The sequence below is a fragment of the Oncorhynchus mykiss genome, chromosome 4 (assembly GCF_013265735.2).
Source record: "Oncorhynchus mykiss isolate Arlee chromosome 4, USDA_OmykA_1.1, whole genome shotgun sequence".
In the NCBI taxonomy this organism is placed as follows: domain Eukaryota; kingdom Metazoa; phylum Chordata; class Actinopteri; order Salmoniformes; family Salmonidae; genus Oncorhynchus; species Oncorhynchus mykiss.
In genome coordinates, this window is record NC_048568.1 from 23695455 (window position 1) to 23720912 (window position 25458).

Here is a 25458-nt window from a genome sequence, read left to right on the forward strand (position 1 = left end):
GGATATATTTCAAGGCCTACCTTCAAACTCATTGCCTCTTTGCTTGACATCATGGGAAAATCAAAAGAAATCAGCCAAGACCCCAGAAAAATAATTGTAGACCTCCACAATGGTTCATCCTTGGGAGCAATTTCCAAACGCCTGAAGGTACCACGTTCATCTGTACAAACAATAGTACGCAAGTATAAACACCATGGGACCACACAGCCGTCATACCGCTCAGGAAGGAGACGCGTTCTGTCTCCTAGTGATGAACATACTTTTGTGCGAAAAGTGCAAATCAATCCCAGAACAACAGCAAAGGACCTTGTGAAGATGCTGGAGGAAACCAGTACAAAGTATCTATATCCACAGTAAAACAAGTCCTATATCGACATAACCTGAAAGGCCACTTAGTAAGGAAGAAGCCACTGCTCTAAAACCACCATAAAAAAATGCCAGACTACGGTTTGCAACTGCACATGGGAACAAAGATCCTACTTTTTGTCCTCTGGTCTGATGAAACAAAAGTAGAACTGTTTGGTGATAATGACCATCATTATGTTTGGAGGAAAAAGGGGGAGGCTTGCAAGCCAAAGAACACCATCCCAACTGTGAAGCATGGGGGTGGCAGCATCATGTTGTGGGGGTGCTTTGCTGCAGGAGGGACTGGTGCACTTCACAAAATAGATGGCATCATGAGGTAGGAAAATTGTGTGGATATATTGAAGCAACATCTCAAGACATCAGTCAGGAAGTTAAAGCTTGGTCACAAATGGGTCTTCCAAATGGACAATGACCCCAAGCATACTTCCAAAATGGCTTAAGGACAACAAATTCAAGGTATCGGAGTGTCCATCACAAACCTCTGACCTCAATCCTATAGAAAATATGTGGGCATAACTGAAAAGGCATCTGTGAGCAAGGAGGCCTACAAAGCTGACTCAGTTACACCAGCTCTGTCAGGAGAAATGGGCCAAAATTCACCCAACTTATTGTGGGAAGCTTGTGGAAGGCTACCCGAACGAAACGTTTGGCCCAAGTTAAACAATTTAAAGGCAATGCTACCAAATACTAATTGAGTGTATGTAAACTTCTGACCCACTGGGAATGTGATGAAATGGAATTTTACTAGGATTAAATGTCAGGAATTGTGAAAAACTGAGTTTAAATGTATTTGGCTAAGGTGTATGTAAACTTCCGACTTCAACCGTAGCTTGAAAATCGCTCTGATATGGACATGTATATAGCTATAGAATTATCTATAGCATTTTAGATATACTATTAAATCATGGATATATAAATATAATTGAATTAGAAATTATTAAGTTATGTATAATTAGTCTAGTACATAATATTTCTACATCTCGTTAGTAGATGATGTGTTATTTAGTAGCTGATCTAGTTAGTCATGCAAATATGACAAAGGAGTCCCTGGTAGCAGAGTGACTGAAGTGTAAATAGCCACTGAGGGAGGGAGGAGGTGTTTGAGAGAGGAGGACGATTCCACCATCTGTGTGTGACAGACTGGAAGGGATACCCCCTCCTAGCTCCCACACACACATGCATGTACACACACCACACACACACACGTAGATTAGGAACACACACATCTCACCCCTCACAGCAGGGTCTAATGAGAGAAGCAGTCAGGGGCTGCTGCTGAGGCAGGGTCTACACACACACACACACACACACACACACACACACACACACACACACACACACACACACACACACACACACACACACAGGCTGCTCGTCTATATGCTGTGTGTCTCTGAACAGCTGCCCGGTATATTGCACAGGTCAGCTCCTCTGCTGTGCGTGTTCCCTGAGGTGTTGAGCTCTCGACAGGTGTAGACACCACTACCAGGGGGTGTAGACACCACTACCAGGGGGTGTAGACACCACTACCATGGGGTGTAGACACCACTACCATGGGGTGTAGACACCACTACCAGGGGTGTAGACACCACTACCATGGGGTGTAGACACCACTACCAGGGGTGTAGACGCCACTACCAGGGGTGTAGACACCACTACCATGGGGTGTAGACACCACTACCATGGGGTGTAGACACCACTACCATGGGGTGTAGACACCACTACCAGGGGTGTAGACACCACTACCAGGGGGTGTAGACACCACTACCAGGGGGTGTAGACACCACTACCAGGGGGTGTAGACACCACTACCAGGGGGTGTAGACACCACTACCAGGGGGTGTAGACACCACTACCAGGGGGTGTAGACACCCCTACCATGGGGTGTAGACACCACTACCAGGGGTGTAGACACCACTACCATGGGGTGTAGACACCACTACCAGGGGTGTAGACACCACTACCAGGGGTGTAGACACCACTACCAGGGGGTGTAAACACCACTACCATGGGGTGTAGACACCACTACCATGGGGTGTAGACACCACTACCATGGGGTGTAGACACCACTACCAGGGGTGTAGACGCCACTACCAGGGGTGTAGACACCACTACCATGGGGTGTAGACACCACTACCAGGGGGTGTAGACACCACTACCATGGGGTGTAGACACCACTACCAGGGGTGTAGACACCACTACCAGGGGTGTAGACACCACTACCAGGGGTGTAGACAACACTTCCAGTGGTGTAGACAACACTTCAGTGTGTGTGTGTGTGTGTGTGTGTGTGTGTGTGTGTGTGTGTGTGTGTGTGTGTGTGTGTGTGTGTGTGTGTGTGTGTGTGTGTGTGTGTGTGTGTATATTAAGGTTTGTGAAACCCATTCCCTCCCTCTCTCTTCCAGAGTGTGACAAGTTAAGGAAGGATGGTTTCCGTAGCTCCCAGTACTACTCTCAGGGCCCCACCTTCTCTGGCAGGGCAGAGTCCCACAGCAGCCTGCAGGATGATGAGGACGACACAGACAAGAAGGTAACACACACACACACACAGCCCGCGTGCGCGCGCACACACACACACACACACACACACACACACACACTCAGCACCCATAGAAATATAATTGCACACACCAAACTGGTATGTGTCTGCCCTCCAGTGGTTTGAAGCAGAAGTGCACCACCTCTCTGTATTTTCCTCTGTCATTGACTGCACCCCCCCACTCTGTCTCATTACATTGTGTTCCTGCCATGGCTGGTTTCTCATGAGTGTACAGCCTCTTAGAACTGTTTATCTGGCAGGCCCTGATAGGGAACACTTGGGAGATTTATTCTAAATATCTAAATAGCATTGTTTTGATACTGGTTTGGACTTGGTGGAGCTGTTTTCACTCTAATGACAATAGACAACTTGAGAATTGCATGTGACTGACTTACACAGTGACAGTATGACATTGTTAATTGTCTTAAAACTAACCTGTGTGGTAGAGTGAGGTGGTATGAACGTTAGGACTAACACGTGAATGGTCAAATAGTCAGAGAAGCCTTTTCCAGGACGCTTACTTTCCTTGTATATGTCCAACCCCCCCCCCCCACTTGTCCGCTTTTCTCTTCTCCATATTCCCACTCCTTCTGTAGTCTCTCCTCCCTCCACTTGACTCGTCCAATCGTGGGGGTCCTGATGGGGTCAGACGAGGTTGTTGAAGGGGGTCTTTCTTTGGTAGAATGAGGTGCCTCTCACCCCCTAACCCTGCTCGCTGTTGTCCCTCTATCCAAACTATCCCCTTTTTCACTGGGCCTGCCTCCACACCTCCTTTCGCTCTCATCCATCCCCTGCTTTTTCCTTTGGCCCAAGCCACCCTCAACCTTAACCCCATTCCCCCACCTCTCTTGTTGCCCGCCTCTCCTCACCCCTGTTCTGTTGTCTCCAGGCCAGTGAGCCTAACTCTGGTTGACAGCAGCTCCCTAGCTCAAAGGGGAAACTGGGTTACTGTTCAGACCCACAATGGCCCCTAATGGTGGGGGCAACTCTGAAGGCCACAACATAACACACGGCCTGCTTCTTCTCCACCCTGCCCTCCTCTCCTCCCTCTGACTGTCCCATGTTTGAGCTGCTGTTGTGACTGATAACATGAGGCTGCGATGCTGTTGGAGAGGTAGGTAGGTATCTGTTGTTTTGAGATGGAAAAAGGAACCAATGTATTTTTATATTTTTTATATTCTGGAATATGATTTTTGATAATTGTCTAAAATATGTGCCGGCCTGTTTGGTTGATGCCCTGGGTTCTAGAGAAAGCCCAGGTGCTGTAGTGAGAAGTTTGGTGGCGCTGCTCTTCTCGTATCTCTGCAGTGTAGATGTGATGCGCTCAGATTGAGAACTCACAGCCCGTCAGCACAGTTTAACACATGAGAGCATCTCTCTGTTACTCTCCTTTTGTTATCTCATTCTCTCACTCCTCCTTGCTGTTAGTTTGTCGGGGTGTGAGGGTGTGCATGTCAATGTGTGTATGATTGACCGTGAAACATGTTTATAGACTCTCTGGCTCAAAGGTCAGATTGCTGCAGTAAACATAGTGGTGTGTGTGGGTGTTTGGGCAATAATGAACACAATGCTGGAAGAGGTTTAAAGCGTTCATACAAAGGATGGCAGACCCAGTGGGGGCAGGTGCAACACACACACACACACACACACACACACACACACAGACACACACTCCTTCCTTCTACAGGCTCAGGTGCGTTTCTTCAGGCTCAGTCTGAAGCTCATCTCTCCTCTATCCCTCTCCTTCCCATCTCTCTCTTTTATCTCCCTTCCTCTCTCATCTCCTTTTCATTCCTGTGTACCCGCCTCTTCTTTTCCTCCCTCTCACTTCTCTCTCTCCTCTCCTCCAGTCCATGGCCTCGTCAGCGGAGGATGACAAGTCCCTGCACCCCATGAGGCCCCAGACCCCCCAGGAAGAGGAGGGGATAGATGAGTGTGACGGACAGGTGCGCTGCTACAAGGCCCCGCCCCTCCCCACCCCTGAGGAGAAGATGAGGATGCAGGCTCAGGCCGTGCCCACTGACGTCATCCCTATCAACGTCACAGGTAGGCCACACCCCCTGGCTGCCACACCCCCAATAGTAACCGTTGTATGTCCTAGGTTGAACATGCCCACAATTACCGATGCCATTCAACCAATGAAATAGGAGTCTTGGTCTTGAAGCAATCCTTTTTTCGCCTCACTTTTAACCCCTCTGTGTGTTCGAATGGACATACTGGGAATTGCATCCACATGCATAGAGCGTTGTGTTTTCTGTCTGTCAGTAGTATTATCTTCCCCCTGTTTTTCTTCCATATTATTATCTCGCTCTCTGACCACCCCCCTGCTAAGTGTGTGTTTGTGAGCGTGCTCAGTCCATCCCAGTGTTAGAGAGAGTGAGAGCGATTGCAGTCAAAGGTCAAAGCAGCTCCATGGCTGTATCTCAAACCATGGGGCGCCTGACAGAGACCGACACCTACAACACACGCACTACATACACACACAGACATATATACGCACACACATACACACACCACCACCAGTACACACGTCATCTCAGGACCCAACACAGACACCGTACTGCTCTATCTCCCACCCACTAATACATCAGCCCTGCTAGTGACATCTGTCACTCAGCAGTCGGTCTGAGACTGCCCCCCCCCCCCCACATACACACACACACTTTCTTTCCCTCTAACTATCTCTGTCAGCTCTGGCTCAGTGGTGTTTGTCCTGTCCTCTGACTCAGTTTGTCGCTAGCACACACACGCTACAGGGCATAGAGAGAGAGCTGTCTGAGGCTAGATCCTGCCACAAAACACTGCAAAGTAGCACAGACAGCTCCTAACAGTATCAATAGTCAGTTGGTGTTAACATGTATTTGAATACATGTAATTGTGAGACCTATTAAATCTGCAGGCTTCTTAACGCGGATTGGTTTAGAATCAGTATTTCAAGTTAACAAAATGTCAACGTCATATCTAATCAAATTAAATAAAAAAAGACTGTTTGTAATGTGAGCGTGTTAGACTCAATCTGTCTATATGTCAGTTTTCATATCACTTTCTCACCATCCATCAAAAGAGCAGATTCGCCGAGTCTGAACTAGTTTCAGACAGTCAGAGCAAACCACTGATCTGTCTGTATGTTTGGTCTTGTATGGCTGTGTGGGATACTCGCTCTTTTAGTTTCTGTGTTTATCTGTGTGTCACCCCCCCCTGTCTATGTTATACAGCATGCTTTTCTATATATATGTGACTGTCTACTCTCTCTGGTTCTGTCACTCTGCCCGTCTCTAAACTCTGCATGTATGAACACAACTGCACGTGTGTTTGTATCACTAACGGGCTGGTTTTTGTTTGCCGCTGTTCTGCCTGCCTGCTCTCGCCCTCCCGGCCACTAGGGGCAACGTTTGACCGGCAGGCCAGCATCCGCCGCTCCCTCATTAACACTGACACAGTCTCCCGCCGGCCCAAGAAGGTCAAACGCAGAAAGACTATATCAGGGCTGCCTGACAACATCTGCACCGAACTAGGTATGGTATATACCCAGAGCTGTTCTGCATCCCGCTCTCACTAGTCCTCCCACCCTTCCCTCATCCCTGACCCAGACAGCTAGTCCATCCACCTGCCTGCCTCACACCTCTGGCTGGTTTAGTGACTAGTTTGACTCCCCCTCATTGTTCAGTATACCGTAGAACCACCACCATTGCTCATTCTCAAAGTTCTCTTCCCTATTCTAGAATTTCTACATCTGCTTTCTCATGCTAGAATCTTGACATTTGACATCTCTCTTCTAGAAGCTCTTCATAAGCCCCCCCACCCCCCACCCCTCATAGTAAAATCTCTACTGGCATCTGTCATTGCAGGACCTTTACTTCCTCAAATCTAGTAGTCCAGAGTCTGACATCACTCCGAAACACTCCTTTTCCCATGACCCCCATGGGCCCGGTCTCTGCACTGTCCTCCTCCCTTAGCCATGATAAGTGTTTCTAATGTGAACACACACAAAAATGTAATATCAGGTGACTTACGAGAACGAGGCTGGTAACAAGTCTGGTGAATCTAAATGGGCACTTATTCATATGTGTTAATCCCTGGGATACACTGATAATCTAAGCATGCCACAGTGTGTTCCACACATCCCACCACTAAACGCTGCATCTAATCCCAGCATTCCTACCACAGATGTCATTCTATCTTCATATTTCCACAACTGTGTAATGCACACTCGCCTATAATGGGGGAGTGGGGTTGGCTTGAGGCCAATGGAGGGAGGGGGAGAAGGATGGGGGAGGTTAAATAGGAAAGGGTATATGATGTGGGGTGAATGGACAATATTGGTTTTCTGTCACAATCAAAACAAACACACAGTCAAGCATACATGTCCTATTGTGGATTTCACTGTGAAATTGGTCTTAACCCGAACCCACCTCTCCTCTCCTCTGTCTCCCCAAGACTTAGGGGATACGCCAGACGAAGAGGGCCTGAATGTTTCCATTTCCCGCCCCTTTGCGTTTATTGTCAGCTGTTGTTATGATAGCCCCACCCTTCTAACACCCCCCCCCTGACCTTTCACCCCTAATCCTCAGAACAGATGGGCTGAGGAACAGGCAGAGGGGCCAGGGTTCCTCACCCCTGCTAATAGCTATGTGCTACACTAAGTTAAGCTAACTCTATTAAGGTATGGGTGACTGGGGACTCTCCTTGCGTTAAGAGAATGTCATCTCGCTGTAGGATGAGATCAGCTGATAGGCAGAGCTTTGAAGCCTTATTATACAGACAGACCGGTGTGAAAGACCAGACAGACAGGCTTGGAAGTCCTGATTACTGTTAGATGGTAAGTCCTTGCCTCAGTGAGTGAGATACCCAGGCTGTATGTGAAGTAGAAACCTGCAGCTTAATCTATCTAATACAGCAGTGCTGTCACTCTCTGCCTTAGGGAGGGGAGGTGTGTGTGTGTGAGCGTGTTTAGGGAGCATGAGCATCAACAAGCAGCCAGCACAGATGGCCGATACATCAGATATCCTCTCCTATTTTACACCAGATCCTTCACTTTGTTTATTTATATGTGTGTGTGTGTGTGTGTGTGTGTGTGTGTGTGTGTGTGTGTGTGTGTGTGTGTGTGTGTGTGTGTGTGTGTGTGTGTGTGTGTGTGTGTGTGTGCTGCCCAATGCCTTACCAGCTGCCCACACCCTGAGGACCATTCTCTTTCTGATCAGACGGAGCCAGAGTAGGAGGGAAAGCATAGTGGGAGTCTTCCTTCTGGTGTCTGTCCTCTTCTCTCTCGGTCCCACTATTCCTCTCTCTCCATCTCTCTCTCTCTCTCTCCATTTCTCTTTCTCTAACTCTGTCCATATCTGTCGTAATGAAGACGACCAGCGGTTATTAGCGCATCAGACAGGGCTGCAGAAAATCAAATTAATTAGCCTCTTAGACACAGCTAATCTGATTGACAGCCTGACAGAGAGAGGGGGAACAAGGGAGAGGAAATTAGAGAGAGAGGGGCGGAAGCTGGAGGTATTTTGATTGCTCATATGTTAAAACTCTCTCTCTTTCTCTTCTGCAGTGGCGAAAGGACGTGGGGGCGAGCTCCGGCCACATTCCATGTTCATCCCGGGACAGTATTCCACATTGGGAAGAGTCGGGAGCGTCAACTCATCGCTCAGACATTCCAAGACAAGGGACTCTGGTTGCCAGACTGAGGAGGTGAAGATCGTTCCACCGTCCATGCGGAGAATCCGGGCTCAACGGGGACAGGGAATCGCAGCCCAGATGGCCGGAATTTCCACTTCCTCGTCTACAGGAAGCATCTCCGTCTCCAGTAGCGACGGCTGTTCCGGAATGCTGGTCCTACCCTCGCATCTGAATGTAGATGCCCAGCGCTTCCATAGTCTTCCCAGACCCGGGCCAAGGGTGTCTCTCAGCGCTGAGCCCATCTACAGCAGCACCCCCATCAGGCTGGAAGACCACAATGCACCTCAGAGGCAGATCGGCAAACTGCAGGTGGACAACACCGTGGTGCATCTGAGAAACTCCCCCAGGACAGGTAATCTGAGGCCCAAGTCTCAGGAGGTGCGGGGGTCCCAGACAGGGGACTGGGGTGGTGGTCCAGCATGTGTGGTGTCCCCCCACGCTGCCTACTCCACATCCCTCATCCCCAACGCCACCATGTCCTGCTCTGCCGAGGTTGTGACCCTCCATACGTCCTCCAGCCAGCACCCCCAGACCCCCGGGACGGCCTACCCCATCTCCAGGCCTCTCAGTCTGGCCACGGGCACCAGCAGGGACCCCCTGAGCTCCACCTCCTTCACTCACAGGACCACCTGCCCTGCCCGGGCCACCTCCACACCAACACATACACATCCCCAAGACGCCCCGGCAACGCCCAGCGAATCGGGCTGCTCGGATGGCAGCCTGCACAGCCACACAAGCACCATCGCAGCAACGACTCCGTCCTCGGCCGACGACCAGTGGTCAATCTATGACACACCGGAGAACGTGGTCCTGCCCCGGCGTCCTCTGACCTCTAGCTGCTCTACTCCCATCAACCATCTGAACAGCAGCATGGAGCTGTCGTCCCGCACCGACTCCAGCTCCCTGTACTCCCAGGACAACGACGGCTACTACACCTCCATGCACCTGGACTCTGGCCTACGCTCCAGGAGCCATGGTAGCGGGCAGGGCCACGGGATGGTAGCCAGCCGGACTGCCAGACACAGCATGTACGAGTGCCGTGAGCTACCTAGCCACGAGGAAGATTCTAACAGTCTTTACAGCGATCGCTCACTGTCCCGCAGCATCTCTCTCCGCAAGGCCAAGAAGCCGCCGCTGCCCCCAGCCCGGACTGACTCCCTCCGCCGCAAGCCTGGCGCGAAGAAGCCCCTGGGTGGAGTTAGTGCAGTTAGCATGAGTGCTAAGGGATCAGTGCTGAACGAGACACTGATTGCTAGCCTGCAGCAGAGCCTCCAGATGGGTTTGAGAGATCGAAAGGGGAAGGGCGTGTCCCCCTCCTCGCCCTCCCACAGCCCGTGCAGCGACTACGAGGACCCCTGGTTGCTGCGACCACGGAGCCAGAGCAGTGTGAGCGCCACCAGCTCCGCCACGTCGCTAGCGGCTAACAACACTAACAGTGGCGTAGTGGCTAATGTGTACTCGCTCTGTCATGTGACGCCAGCTCACAGCGACACCAGCAGCCTGCGGTCCGACTATGCAGAGTCCTGGGGCTACTACATGGATTACCCCCGTAACCATGGAGACCAGGGGCCGCAGTCCCCCTCCACGCACCAACAACTCCCTGCTGCTAACATTGTAGCGGGCACACACCCGAGGGGTCTGTCGAATGGAAGTGGGGGTCTCCACAATCACATCAATATCCAGGCCTCGGCCCCTCCAGCCCAGGAGGGAGGTGTGGCAGTCAAGCCTAAGACGGCCACCTCGTCCCCGGACAGGATCCATAGACTGACCTCCCCCTCCAGTGGCTACTCCAGCCAGTCCAACACCCCCACGGCCGGCACCCCCGTGCCCTCCTTCATGCGGTCCCACTCCCCCTCAGGACGGCCCAAGCCCAAAGTGCCGGAGAGGAAGTCTTCACTCCTGTCATCTGTTTCCATCTCCTCCTCCTCCACCTCCCTCTCCTCAAACGCCTCTGACTCTCTCAGGAATTCTGGCCCCCCTCCTCCTCCCCCTCCTCCCCTGCCTCCCACCTCAGCACCCATCAGCCCCCCACCTCCTTTCCCTGCTCCTCTCCCCCCATACAACCCCAGCTCTCCCCCTCTGCCCCTCGCACCCCTGTTACCTACAACCCCTCAGGGCACCCCCATGAGCCCTCCCCCTTACTCCACCTCTCCAGACTTCCCTCCCCCTCCTCCTCCAGATTCCCTCATCCACCCCAGCCTCTCCTTCAACGGGACCATCAGTCCTCCTCCCCCTCCATTCCCCTCCACGGTCCCCTCTCCTCCACCACCTCCCCCCCTGCCTGCCCCTGCTCCACCCACAGCCTCCCCCCTCACCTTGAAGGCAGCAAAGAACGCTCTAAAACCAGCTACGGTCACTAACAGCCCAGCAGCCAAGGAGGCCGGCAAGTCCCCCATGCCCCTGATCACCCCATTCGCCCTGCAGAGTGTGCACCTCCGCTCAGTCAAGCAGTCAGAGGAGCAAGTCAACGGCAAGGCGGAACATACCAAAGCTCAGGAAACGGGGGGCAACCAGGCCTGGGCCCTCAAGCCCCATACGCCGGAGAAGATTAAGCAGCAGGAGCATCCCACCATGCTGCCCCTGATAAACTGCACCAGTCCAGAGGAAATCACCAAGGCCTCATCTGCTGTGAAGAAGCTCTTCGCTGAACTATGCTCAGACTACAGTGATTCTGAGGTGCTGCCAGGGGGCGCCATCACCAACGCTAAACCTAAGGTACAGAGCCTGTCCAACAGCTCAGCCCAACCAGATCAGGAGAGGGAACCATCACCCCTCCCAAGCCTCGTGGAGGAGGCAATCAAAAGCTCCCCAGTCAAACAGAAACCCTCAGTGGCCTCCAAGAAGCCCAAACTATCCCTCGTCACCCCCCAGTCTGTGGTGGAAGAGGAGACCGCCCAGACTACCACCACACTGAGCCCCCAGGATGAGTCAACCACCACAGAAGAAGACCAGGTGGACGCTAAAGTGAGAGAGGAAGAGACGAAAGAGAAGCAAAATGAGGAGCAGGATGAAGATGAGGCTTCAGAGAGTTCCTCAGCCCTGACAGAGAATAGTGAACCTTCCACCTCCACGGTGATCCAGGAGGAGACCCAGCCTCCGGACACCGTCACACAGGAGACAAGCCTCGCTGAGGGGCAGGAGCGGAACAACAGAGATGCTGAGGAGGAAGAAGAGGAAGATGAGGAAGAAGATGAGGAAGATGGGACCAGTAGTACCACTGGGTCAGTCAGCTCTAAGGACGACGAGAGTGGTGAGTTAGATTTCATTTATATTATTAACAAAAAAAGACTAATTAAATTCAGATAAACTTGCATAAAGTTGAATGTTTTGAAGAAACAAAATGGGACATCTGTTTTGTAAATTACATTGAGGCAGCTTTTACAATCAAACTTTTGGTTTCTGAGTTCGAGGTCTAGTCTGTCATCATTGGCAGCTGTTCGATGCTGACTGAATTCAGTGCTGACCTGCCAGTCAGTGCTGACTGGTGGCAAGTGTTTGTTAGCTGTGCTGACAGTTTGCGTTGGCTGAGGTAAAAGGCAGTTGGGAGAGGTTACATTGCAGGACATTAGCTGTGCTTAAGGCTCGGGGCTTTAGCTGGGGTTTCCTGCTATCCCTTGGTTCTTCTTCAAATCCCACTTCAAGGCAGGACAAAGGGCAGGTATCGGGGCCAGCTTCCCTTAAGCTAGTCTTAGACTGCCTGCTGTCTCTCTGACTGTGAAGGTATAGAAAAGGTTTAGACTGAAGGCAAGGTTAGCAACACAATACAGGTTCCCTTTATTGAATGTGATCAAAGGTTTAGGATATTGCTGGAAGGATGCACAGGGAAAGACCTCCCTGGGTCTCTGGTTTTAACTGGATCTTGAACTTGTTGTGAGAGTTGAATTACATCTAGAAGAAGCTGCCATCGGGGCTGGCGGGAGTGGCCACTTTATGGGATTTTAAATTGTGTCACATTTGGGGATTTTAAGTATAATCATTGGGTCTGATTGTCTCTGCAAACAGTGCCCTAAAAATAAATAGTTTGCCCATTTAGTGCTAATGTAGCATGGTGCCGCCTGTTGTCTGTTCTGTGTCATTGAGCTCGCCAGAGAGGCATCATACCTGCCTGCCTCTTCCCCTAAGTGAGAGCTCAGCTTAGTGAGGGACAGCACTGCGGCAGATGCCTGGATTTATCAGCTCTCTCAATTCAAAGGGCTTTATTGACATGAGAAACATGTTTACATTGCCAAAGCAAGTGAAATAAACGCAACAAAAAAATATCTCCATCCTCACTCCATCTTCTCTTGTTCTGGTTTGTTTTATGCTGTCGCTGTCTCATTCTAATCTATGTCTCCTCTATCTCCTTTCTATTACTGGACTCTCCTTTTGTGTCTGCTTCCCCCTCAGTCTGCTTCCCTCTGTCTGCTTCCCCCTCGGTCTGCTTCCCCCTCGGTCTGCTTCCCTCGGTCTGCTTGCCCCTCGGTCTGCTTCCCTCGGTCTGCTTCCCCCTCGGTCTGCTTCCCCCTCGGTCTGCTTCCCTCTGTCTGCTTCCCTCTCGGTCTGCTTCCCCCTCGGTCTGCTTCCCTCTCGGTCTGCTTCCCCCTCGGTCTGCTTCCCCCTCGGTCTGCTTCCCCCTCTGTCTGCTTCCCTCTGTCTGCTTTCTCTGTCTGCTTCCCTCTGTCTGCTTCCCCCTCGGTCTGCTTCCCCCTCGGTCTGCTTCCCCCTCTGTCTGCTTCCCCCTCTGTCTGCTTCCCTCTGTCTGCTTCCCCCTCGGTCTGCTTCCCCCTCGGTCTGCTTCCCCCTCTGTCTGCTTCCCTCTGTCTGCTTCCCTCTCGGTCTGCTTCCCCCTCGGTCTGCTTCCTCCTCTGTCTGTTTCCCTCTGTCTGCTTCCCTCTGTCCACCCCATCAATAATTATGTCCAAGTATCTATTTTATTCTGTACTCCTCTTTTTTTCATCTGTCATCCTCTATGTCTGGTTGTCTTCACTCGCTTTCTACTCTTCCTGCTCTCTCTCACTTTCTTCTCTCTTCCCTCTCTTTCACTCTCGCTTTCTTCTCTTCCCTCTCTCTCTTCTCTCGCTCTCTTCTCTCTCTCTCTCTCCTCTCTCTCTCGCTTTCTTCTCTTCCCTCTCTCTCTTCTCTCTCACTTTCTTCTCTCTCTTTCTTTCTCTCTCTCTCTGTCTTTCCCACTCCCTCTCTCTCTCTTTCCCACTCTCTCTCGCTTTCTCTCTCTTTCTTTTCTCTCTCTCTCTCTCTCTCGCTTTCTTTTCTCTCTCTCGCTTTCTTTTCTCTCTCTCGCTTCCTTCTCTTTCTCTCCCGCTTTCTTCTCTCTCTCTCTTTCTTCTCTCTCTCGCTTTCTTCTCGCTTTCTTCTCTCTCTCTCCTCTCTCTCTCTTGCTTTCTTTTCTCTCTCTCGCTTTCTTTTCTCTCTCTCGCTTTCTTCTCTCTCTCTCGCTTTCTCTCTCTCTCGCTTTCTTCTCTCGCTTTCTTCTCTCTCTCTCTCACTTTCTTCTCTTCCTCTCTCTCTCTGGGAGGTAGGGGGCATCTGTCTTAGTGGGAGGTCTGTTTAGTGGAGGGAGGCGGGAGAATGTGGAGAGTAGGGGGAGGGACCCACTGTACGGGAGGGGAGGGGAGAGGAGATGTGGGGAGGGAGGGGGGAGGGGGAGAGTGTAACATGAGATCGCCTGCAGCGGCTCAGGCAGTCGAAGTGCAGACACGAGCGAGCGAGCGAGGGAGGAGGAGGAGAGAAGCTCAACTAGAAGAGAGAGAGCGGGAGAGAATGTAAGAAGCCAGTCACTCAGGTTACTGTTGCGGGATATCCGACCATCGGTTATGTGTGTGTGTTAGCTTGCTCCTCAGCTGCTGTCCGTGTGACGTGTGTCCTGTGTGCATGAGTTTTCATTTACCAGGTGAAGTGTTTGACAATTGTAGGGCTGTGTAATGCTTGTATTTGTTCCTCAGTCGGTGTGTATGTATTGTGTGTGTTCTCTCATCAGCATGTGTAACGTGTTTCTAATGTGTGTGTGTGTGTGTGTGTGTCTAATATGTGTGTGTCTCCTAGGTGAGGTGTTTGATTCAAGCAGCACTCCTGAGTCTTCACCGGCCCCCAGGATCCACAGGCGGGGGGATATGGTGACCCCCACACGCCCCCGAACTACAGAGGACCTCTTCGCTGCCATCCACAGGTACGCAATGGCACGGTCTCCTCTCAGTTCATCTCTCAACTCTCCATTTATTTACACCCCATACCCCTCTATCCTCCTCACTCAGCTCTCTCTGTCTCGCTCTCTAACTCTCTCTCATATTCACAACACTCTCATCCCTCTCCTATCCCCCTCAACCACCCCACTGAAATATAGCTTTATCTTACTGCTCTTTCTATCTTCGTGTCTCTCTCTCTCGCATTGCTTAAATGCAGCATGACACTCATCCTAACCCCTGTACCTCCCCTTCATCTTGCCATTCTCCTCAGCCCATCAATCCTCTCTCTCACATACGTTTAGCCAGGCTGTCCTTTTTTTATAATTCTTTTTTTAAATGTATCTTTAACTCTGCATTGTTGGCAAAGAACCCATAATGAAGCATTTCACTGTTAGTCTACTCCTGTTGTTTATGAAGCTTGTGACAAATACAATGTGATTTGATTTGTACTTTCGTCAGGCGGTAGGCAGGTGTCTCTGGGTCTGGCAGCCAGGCAATGGAGGGCTTTTCTCTGTAACGTCTGTTAGAGACGGGCTCACTGGGAAGGGAACCCAGTAGTAGTTAATGGGTGCTGTTGAAGGGATGGTAGCTAGTAGCTTCATTTAGCAATGCTCATGCCGCAGCCACCTGAGAATCTGTGTTTTTCAGTCATCTATTTCCTGTGTTTGAGGAGTGCAAACACACCCTGGTAATGGCTAAAATGGGTTTAATGGAATACATTGTCTTTCCGTTGCATCTATAAGAACACTAAAGCTTCGTCAGGGATTTAACGCATTGTCTCGACACTTACATTGCATTCGGAAAGTATTCAGAACTCCTTGACTTTGTCCACATTTTGTGACGTTACAGCCTTATTCTAAAATGGATGAAACAACTTTTCTTTCCTCCTCAATCTACACACAATACCCCGTAATGACAAAACAGAAAGTTTTTTGTTAGAAATGTTTGCAAATATATAAAAAAATTCAAACGGATACCTTATTTACATAAGGATTCAGACCCTTTACTCAGTACTTTGTTGAAGCACCTTGGGCAGCGATTACAGCCTCGGGTATGACGCTACAAGCTCGGCACACCTGTGTTTGGGGAGTATCTCCTATTCTTCTCTACAGATCCTCTCAATCTCTGTCAGGTTGGATGGGGAGCGTCGCTGCACAGCTATTTTCAGGTTTCTCCAGAGATGTTAGATCGGGTTCAAGTCCGGGCTCTGGCTGGGCCACTCAAGGACATTAAGAGACTTGTCCCAAAGCCACTCCTGCGTTGTCTTGGCTGTGTGCTTAGGGTCGTTGTCCTGTTGGAAGGTGAACCTTCGCACCAGTCTGAGGTCCTGAGCGCTTTAAAGCAGGTTTTCATCAAGAATCTATCGGTACTTTGCTCCGTTAATCTTTCCCTTGACCCTGAAAAGTCTCCCAGTCCCTGCCGCTGAAAAACATCCCCACAGCACGATGCTGCCACCACCATGCGTCACCGTAGGGATGGTGCCAAGTTTCCCCCAAACGTGACGCTTGGCATTCAGGCCAAAGAGTTCAATCTTGGTTTCTTCAGACCAGAGAATCTTGTTTCTCGTGGTCTGAGAGTCCTTTAGGAGCCTTTTTGGAAAACTCCAAGCAGGCTGTCATGTGCTTTTTGCTGAGGAGTGGCTTCTGTCTGGCCACTCTACCATAAAGGCCTGATTGGTGGAGTGCTGCAGAGATGGTTGTCCTTCTGGAAGGTTCTCCCATCTCCACAGAGAAACTCTAGAGCTCTGTCAGAGTGACCATCGGTTACTGGTCACCTCCCTGACCAAGGCCCTTCTCTTCTCCCCCGATTGCTCGATTTAGCTGGGAAGCCTACTCTAAGAAGAGTCTTGGTGGTTCCAAACTTCTTCCATTTAAGAATGATGGAGGCCACTGTGTTCTTGGGGACCTTCAATGCTGCAGAAATGTGTTGGTACCCTTCCCCAGATCTGTGCCTCAACACAATCCTGTCTCGGAGCTCTACGGAAAATTCCTTTGAGCTCAAGGTTTGGTTTTTGCTCTGACATGCACTGTCAACTGTGGGACCTTATATTGACAGGTGTGTGCCTTTCCAGATCATGTCCAATCAATCCAATCAAGTCGTAGAAATATCTCAAGGATGATCAATGGAAACAGGATGCACCTAAACTCAATTTCGAGTCTCATAGCAAAGGGTTTGAATACTTGTGTAAAAAAGGTATTTACATTTCTAAAAACCTGTTTTTGCTTTATAATTTAAAAGGTATTGTGTTTAGATTGATGAGGATTATGTTTCTTTTGATCCATTTTAGAATAAGGCTGTAAAGCAAGGGAAGGCAAAGTACGGCCCACGAGCCGTATCCGGCCCGCCGGGCACTTCAGTCCGGCCCGCGAGACATTTTTTTAAATTATAAAGATAAAAATAATTATGTATACCTTCTTTCTCCCCAGTTTAATTGTATGTAATTGGTAGTTACAGTCTTGTCCCATCGCTGCAACACCCGTACGGACTCGGGAGAGGCGAAGGTCGAGAGCCATGCGTCCTCCGAAACATGACCCAGCCAAGCCACACTGCTTCTTGACACAATGCCCTCTTAACCCGGAAGCCAGCTGCACCAATGTGTCGGAAGAAACACAGTACACCTGGCCAGCGTGCATGTACCTGGCCCGCCACAGGAGTCGCTACAGCTCGATGGGACAAGAAAATCTCGGCCTGCCAAACCCTCTCCTAACCTAACCCGGACCCGGACAACGCTGGGCCGATTGTGCGCCGCCTCATGGGTCTGTGACGCAGCATGGAATCGAACCCGGGTCTGTAGTGACGCCTCAAGCACTTCGATGCAGTGCCTTAGACCGCTGCACCACTCGGGAGGCCCCCGCAAATTGATTTTAACAAACAATTGGTCCCCCAAAAAATGCGTCCCTCCGTTGACTTTCAAAATCACGATGTGGCCCTTGAGCCAAAAGGTTTGCCCACCCCTGCTGTAACGTAACAAAATGTGGAAAAAGGGGAGGGGTCTGAATACATTCCAAATGCACTGTATATCACAAGAAAGAGAACGAAGATAACTTTGTTTTGATGGGTGTTCATTTTTTGTAGAATTTTAAAAAGTAATAATTTAATACAGTTGACATTTTTACAAATGAACACTCAGATTATAGTGATATTATGTCTGATCTCGCAACCAATATAAATTATGCATAGATGGATGTAATTTAGAGCCAAGTGTGTTGATTTTTAATCCGAGGGTATCCTGCTATTGACACTTATTGAATTATGCAACAGAACTTGGCAACAACCGTAATCCATGAGTCCGTCTAGACAGTGCAGGTGAGTGCAGGAAGGCATAGAAAGAACACGTTTTTGGTGGTTTCATCCCTTTATGTTAATATATTCGTATATGCAAATTAGGCACATGATTTTCTTCATTTTATCACAAAATATTTGTAAAATATTTTCCACCATTAGAAAATGTCTATACACATAGTGTACAAAACATTAAGAACACCTTCCTAATATTGAGTTGCACCCCCCCTTCTGCCCTCAGAACAGCCTCAATTCGTTGGGGCATGGACTCTTCAAGGTGTCTAAAGCATTCCACAGGGATGCTGGCCCATGTTGACTCCAATGCTTCCCACAATTGTGTCAAGTTGGCTGGATGTTCATTGGATGATGGACCATTCTTGATACACATGGAAACTGTTGAGCGTGGAAAAACCCAGCAGCGTTCCAGTTCTTGACATACTCAAACAGGTGCGCCTGGCGCCTACTACCATCCCCCGTTCAAAGGCACTCAAATATTTTGTCTTGCCCATTCACCCTCTGAATAGCACACATACACAATCCATGTCTCAAGGTTTAAAAATCCTTCTTTAACCTGTCTCCTCCCCTTCATCTACACTGATTGAAGTGGATTTAACTGATTGAAGTGGATTTAAGTGACATCATTAAGGGATCTTAGCTTTCACCTGGATTCACCTGGTCAGTCTGTCATGGAAAGAGCAGGTGTTCTTAATGTTTTGTACACTCAGTGTATAAGTGCATTCGAAGAAAAAGAAAGTTGCATTTAACAATATATGTTATACCTGAATTCCCACCAAAATCCCTGAACTCCATTCATTCATTATCCAAGCCAGTAAAAAGTTGTATGCGCTATAATTCAGTCATTATCTGATGGATTAAAAACATTCTATATGTTTTGGAGTATCTTCATCCAGTGTCCAACTGTTGCATTCTTTTTTTAAACCTTTTAACTTTTTTATTTTGATGACTGTTGCTACTTCTTCTTAGTGAATGAAAAGCTGATGGTTCATTCATTATTGAGCTAGTTGAACCTAAATCAGAAGCCACATTCCTGATGTAGGTTAGAGGCTTCACTTAAGAGCTTTTCTGTCTCTCACTCTCTCTGGTACACTCTGCTCTTCCAGTCTGCATGTACTCTCTACGTTCTCACACATGTGCATGCGTTCAATGGAGCATACACACACATCATTTGCTCACGCAGCCAACCGGTGTGTGTGTGTGTGTGTATCCTGGTCACGTGCAGCGGTATGATGGTCAGTGAGCTCCCGAGAATCACAGGATTTCATTTCAGGGGATTTTATTTCTACTGGCTTTTGTGTGCGTGTGCGTGTGTGTGTGTGTGTGTGTGTGTGTTTGCGTGCGGGCTTTACTTTTCCTGGTGGATTTCTCCTAACTCTAATATCTTTGCAGGCTATATTAGAGGCAAAGACAAGTTAGGCCTTGTGAAGGAGGGAAGCCTACAGTATGTATATGTAGACCTTAGGGCACCAGCTGTTACTGCTGACGAGAGGTAAACCCAGCACTGTTTGCCTTGTGCTCCATCTACCCTCTCTACTCTACTCCTCTCTGCGTTCTCTCCCTCTCACTACTCAGTAACTGATGAGAAATGGAGGGAGAGAATGATTAAAACCTGAATGGATTGTTATCACAACCACAGCCGGGGTAGGATGGAACTGGCTGGAGGGATTCTCACAATCAAACATTGTATTGAAAGAAAACAATCGATGCACCACTCAAAACCTGTGTGATGGTTGTGTGTGTTTGTGTTTCTTCATACTTTGGATCAGTATTTCCCTTTTTCTCCATCTGTCTTTCTCTTATTCCCTTTGCTCGGTCTGTCTCTCTGACATTCATTTTCTCTCTCCTCGCTCCTTTTCTCTCACCTTACCACCTTCGTTGTGTTTGTCCTTTATCTCTGTAGTTTGTGTGTGTGTCAATAGATCAGCATCAGTCCGGGGAGTTAGATGTGGTGTTGCCTGGGCCTGGTTAAATCAGGTGTGAGAGAGAGAGAGACGTTACGTAAGCCTGCTGCTATAACCTATGGGCTAATGTACTGCTAGAGCTCTCATGGGACCCCACAGTATTGAGGTTGCATTTGGGGCACAGCCGTCCCTCAAACATCCCAGCCTCAAATAACAGACTCCTATCCAGTCTTCTCTCATACCCGGATCTCTCTCTGTCTGTCATGGACTCCATATTACATCATGGATATATCGTGCTTGTCTTTATTTCTTGTTCTCTGTTAAAGACAGTTGATTTACTTAAACCTCTCTGTCTTTGGACCTGATCTGAAGGATTAAATGTTGCGTCTGTCTGCCTCATTCACCCTTCCTCTATGTCATTAAATCCCTTTTGTCATGTCACTGTCTGTCCTCCACACTCTTCTAGCTCCACCTCTTCTTCTTCCTCCCTGGTGCAGCGGGGGAATGCAGAGTGAGCGTTTGAGCGCCCCTTGCCTAGAGAGGTTTGGCGTGGCAAGTAGCCCATTACTGTAATTGGCCGGTCCTGTATCTTCCCTGCGGTAACGCTAGCGCTGGATTAGCGCCATAATCCCCAAGCAACCCCTGGACTCAGATTAATTATGCTGTTTTTCCCTGCGTTAATCTGATCTCCCCTGCTAGCCACGTCTTTAGCACAGCGCTTATGACTAAGGAACGCATTTCTACTTTTGTGAGTCTATGGTTGGTAGACATGGTGTCGTGGAGGAGGAGAATGGCAGCCCCTGCTGGCAAGGAGGCTGAACTGTCTTTAGATTTAAAAAAAAGCTCTGGGCACTTTTCCCAGTTAGTGTTGTTGATGAATTCCATTGTGCCACCTCTTAGCGTTCCCGTAGAGTTGCAATGTGTGCAGTTTTCGCATTTTTAATAAAATATTTAAAAGCACCAGCCCTCTCCTTCCCCGCTTCCCAGCCCCTGCTCCACTCACCCCCTCTATGTTAGATTACCCTCGCTTCTTCTAGGCTTCTGAAGCAATGCACCCTGGGATTGCTGGGGGCATTGTTGACATATGGCTGAATTGGGACAATGTTCAGAAGGGGGGTGTGTATGCCGACTGGCATGTCTTATTAGAGGAAAGCTTTGTTTTAAAAATAAAAGTTAGTACTGATGTTCCATCATTGGTTGAGCCATAGAGTAGTAGAGAATGTTTCATTGAGTGTTGATCTGAGTAGATGTGTTTAAAGAATTGCTTCTAAGCTTTGATCTGGACTCTGGACAGTCTCCAACCACGCGCTCCCTCTCTACCCCTCCACCCTCTGTATATGTCCTGTACCCGCTGTCCTCCTACCCAGCCTGCTCAATATCACTAACCCTGTTCTCCTATATATCCATCACTCCAACCTCAACTTAATGTCTCTAACCAACCATGTCCCTAACAAGGCTCTCCTCCTCTACCCTTAGGTCCAAGCGGAAGGTCCTGGGTCGTAAGGAGTCTGAGGAGGACAAGCCACAGGGCCACTCCCCCTGTCCGTCTCCCCCCGTCACCCCCACGGGCGCCTCCCCCAACCTAGTATCCTCGCTGTCCATGGGCAGGCAGACAGGCTCCATTCAGCGCAACCTGCGTAAGTCTGCCACCAGCAGCGACACCTTCAAGGCTCTGCTCCTGAAGAAGGGAAGCCGCTCCGAGACCAGCTTCCGAATGTCGGCCGCCGACATGCTGCGTTGCACAGACCCGCGCTTCCAGAGGACGCGCTCCGAGTCCTCCCTGGACCCGCCCTCTTCACCATCATCGCCGACAACACCACACAGCCCTTGCGCTTCCCCAGGTCGCAGCAAGAGGGCGCCAGAGGAGTGGGCCCGCAACGAGGGCCTGTCCTACTCCTCCCCATCATCATCACTGAGCGGCATGAAGTACGGGCGATCGCGCACGCCGCCCTCTGCTGCCAGCAGCAAGTACAACGCCCGCAACCGCATTCTGAGCAGCCCTATGACGGTCATCTGCGAGCGTGAGGGAGAGTTAGCTGAGAGCGCAGAGTGCGGGGACGTCCCTGACAGCCAGCCCTGCCCCTTGCCCCTCCCCCCGCTCCAGGGTTCCAACGGCACTTTATCTGAGGAGAGCAGTAGTTAGATAGAAGGGACCGCCCCCTGGATACAGGGACTTGAACTCACTCATGGTTGCCGGGGAGGGTTGGGCCCAATGATGGGCCCTCCAGAGACTCATGTGCCCCCCGAGCCCCACCCCTGGCTCCAGATCCTGTAGGTTTTGGACCTGGTTCTGAGGAAGCGGACCTGACTGGCCCTCAGACCGACCGGACTGTTCTTAGTCTGAAGTGGAGACCGACTCAGCTGCAGCTTTTCAAGACTAATTTTCCTGCATTTAGTTTTGATAACCCCATTGTTTGTGTTACAAAAAAAGTCATCATTATCGTTTTTTTCCAAAGACTGAGGTTCCCGTTTTGTTTGTTTGCTCGTTTTAATAAAAAAAATATTCCGGTTAGAGCTTCAGAGGTGCTGATTGTATTCAGGGTTGGTTCCTGTAGTTTTTAGGTTTCTCTAAGGTTAAGGGAAAAGCTAAGGTGATATGAAGGTATTGAAAAGTGACAAGTTGTTTTTACTTTGGCTGCAGTGGTGCCATTAGTTAGTCAGGCGTTGGAATGTGGAACTTGAAGGTGTGCTAGGGGCTGGCTTAAATGCAGTATTTCTGCTCTGCTTGCTGTTCATCTCCTGTTATCTTGAGTCTTAACATACCATTGCTTGTGAGTATGTATGGTAAAACAATATAGAACATGTGGCAAACAGTAACAGAACGGTACACCAAATGGTTCCGGGACACAGCTCCAGTTTTGGTTCTTGTCAAGTTTTCTTTCTGCTCTTTGAAGTCTGTGGTTTGCAGGGGCTGGACCTTTCAGTGGTAAAAGGGAAGTGCAGAGGGCTCGTGACTGCCCCATAGGGACAGGCAGGTGAAGAGACGCACATGGACAATGGCTAGGTCTATTCTACACAAGACACACAGCCAATATGATGGATTTAATATGGAGGTTTGGAAAACCTTGGATTTTTTGAATTTTAGTTTGTAGATTTGCACTGTCCATGTGTTTTCTTTTTCTTTGTTTGTGTCATTTTAAAACCATGTGTTTAGAATTGTTTTATCATTAAGCCTGTGTTTAGGTATCCTTTTCCCTCACGTTTGGAAATTAAGAATTCATCTTAAAAAAAGTCAAATGGAAAAATATTAACTGCAAACTGTCATTTTTATTTGTGATAATTTTGGTTACCAAAGAGCTAAACAATTCAATGTAGCCTGCTGTTTTATGCTAATATGGATACAATCTGAATCTGTGATTAGCCGTCCTGGACCGGACCTATTGACCGAGGTCCAGTATTGTGGAGTTTGATGACATGACCTACTAGAACCTTCTAGGGCTTATGATTACCATCACACAGTTTACGTTTCTACTAGGTTTCTCTTGCGCAGTTTTATATGGTTCTTTTTGTTTAAAAAAAGTTTAAGTAGCATTACTTATTTTCAAAGAGCCCTTGTTGAAAGGGAGTGTTTTTCTTTTGTAGACTATTTATTTTAAAATAGTGAGGTTGTGACGTGGTACTCCAACACCCAGCAGTCAGGTACTCCCAACACCCAGACAACCAGCAGTCAGTACTCCAGCCCCAGACAACCAGCAGTCAGGTGGAGGTGAGGAAAGGTTTGGGGCGGGGAAGGATCAGGAGGTGAGGAAAGGTTTGGGGCGGGGAAGGATCAGGAGGTGAGGAAAGGTTTGGGGCGGGGAGGGATCGGGAGGTGCAGGAATAAGTGGAGAGCCTGGACCACAGTTCACGGGCTAGGTTTACAAAGCTAGAGCAAATATTGTAACATTTATAGTGGTATTAAAAACCTAAAGAGGTACAACAGTGGTTAACAAAAATATTCCACCCTGGTGCAAAAGCTCAGTAAATCTGACTTGATGTATCATAGGAGGTGACAAGCGTGACTCTTCCTACTCTCAGAGCCTGTAACAACCCAGGTTTAATCACCTGTGACCAATGGGTCTCGCAGAGTTCAGACCCAGTCATGATTCAGAGCTCGTCTCAGTCCGGCTCATGATGGGAGTTTATGAAGTCTCGATCTCAGCTCGTTGAGGAAGAGGAGGGGAAGAATGAAATAAAGGTGGATGTAAAGGAGGCAGGCAGGCTAACCTCTTGTGTATATGTCTGTGTAATAAAACATGTTGATATTTAGTGTCTCGTCTCTACCTCTGTGTGATTCACGACCATCTGCCAGCCCGCCGCCCAAATCACTGCCTCATTAGCACCGTTGCCATGGCACCCACTGTCGTCTGTCATCCGCAAAACTTCAGAGGCCATCACTTAGCCCCCACTTCCTCCTCCAGGTCATCCCTTATGCCTCTCACCTCTTGACGTCCCGTTAGAACTCTGCGTCACCGGGTGTCACATAATATTCCACTGTTGTGCCATCATAACTGTGTGACATATAGTGACACTGCATAAATGTCACCTCTTCTAATATTTCATGAAGACAGAGACCGTGTTGGTTGCTGTAATAGAGACCAAGTTATCTCCATAGGGACACTGGCTTGGCATATTCATCAATCCACACACGGCTATATGAAATGGTGCTATATAGAACAACAAAGCACCCTTAGTTTTAGCAGTCCACCCACTATTGGGATGACTGGTAGCCCGCAACACTGGAATATTTAACTGTGTTACTCCATCTCCCCTTTAATATTCCAGACAGCAGTCACAACATTTCACTGTCACATCAATCAATGTGACGCCTCTCTCCCTCCCATCATCATTCCAGTGACATGCTGTATCTGCCCTCTTTCCAATACTCAAGTGTCACTGCCCCATACAGACCCTAGTCAGCCAACCTATCTTCAGATATAAGATCATGGTACTGGGACATTTCCTATTGACTTGGTAATGCTCTTCATTATAAAACCCTTGACTCAACATCTTTACTGTTTTTTTCCCAATATGCATCATTTATTCAACGGTTCAATAATTTACTGTACATAAGTCATTCAAAACTGGGTGGGAAGCAAATTCTTGTGCAATTAATTAATATACTCAATGTATGGTATCAAATACAATTTGATTGGAAATATCTGAAGTCTCACAAAGCCACAAGGCATGGGACATGTTTCTGACTAAGCAGCAGCAGACAATACAGCAGTGTCCTGCCCTGGTTCTGCTGACCGTCTGAACATGATATGGGGAACAATTCTCCTAAAAATAAAGATGAGTCCGCACACACACTGACCTGACTGTGAGAGGAGGATAGGAAAGAGATCGGGGGAGAGAAAGGTATGGATGAAACAGGATTTCAGCTGGCTGTGAAGAGTCATGACCTTCAGTTTGTAAGACATACAGATTTGTTGTGTACCTAAGGATTTCAACCTCCAAAAGCACTGCTCTCAGGAACTAAAGCCCAAACAGACTACTCCATGAAAGTAGACATTTT

At 48.9% G+C, this 25458-nt stretch overlaps 1 protein-coding gene across 9 annotated transcripts in view; it reads left to right on the plus strand.

Moving 5' to 3' along the window:
* The window catches only part of nhsl1b (NHS-like 1b), a 177218-nt gene extending 153006 nt beyond the window's left edge, over positions 1-24212 (plus strand). For 7 of the 9 annotated variants that reach the window (XM_036975961.1, XM_036975965.1, XM_036975968.1 and 4 more), the window contains exons 3-8: positions 2772-2896; positions 4756-4951; positions 6289-6420; positions 8454-11831; positions 14621-14744; positions 21438-24212. In XM_036975961.1, coding sequence (XP_036831856.1) covers positions 2772-2896; positions 4756-4951; positions 6289-6420; positions 8454-11831; positions 14621-14744; positions 21438-22104 — 4622 coding nt within the window. In that variant the 3' untranslated portion in view covers positions 22105-24212. The remainder of the gene's footprint in view (positions 1-2771; positions 2897-4755; positions 4952-6288; positions 6421-8453; positions 11832-14620; positions 14745-21437) is intronic. The other 2 variants (XM_036975969.1, XM_036975966.1) reach the window with 1 other exon arrangement.
* Positions 24213-25458: the final 1246 nt, after the last annotated feature.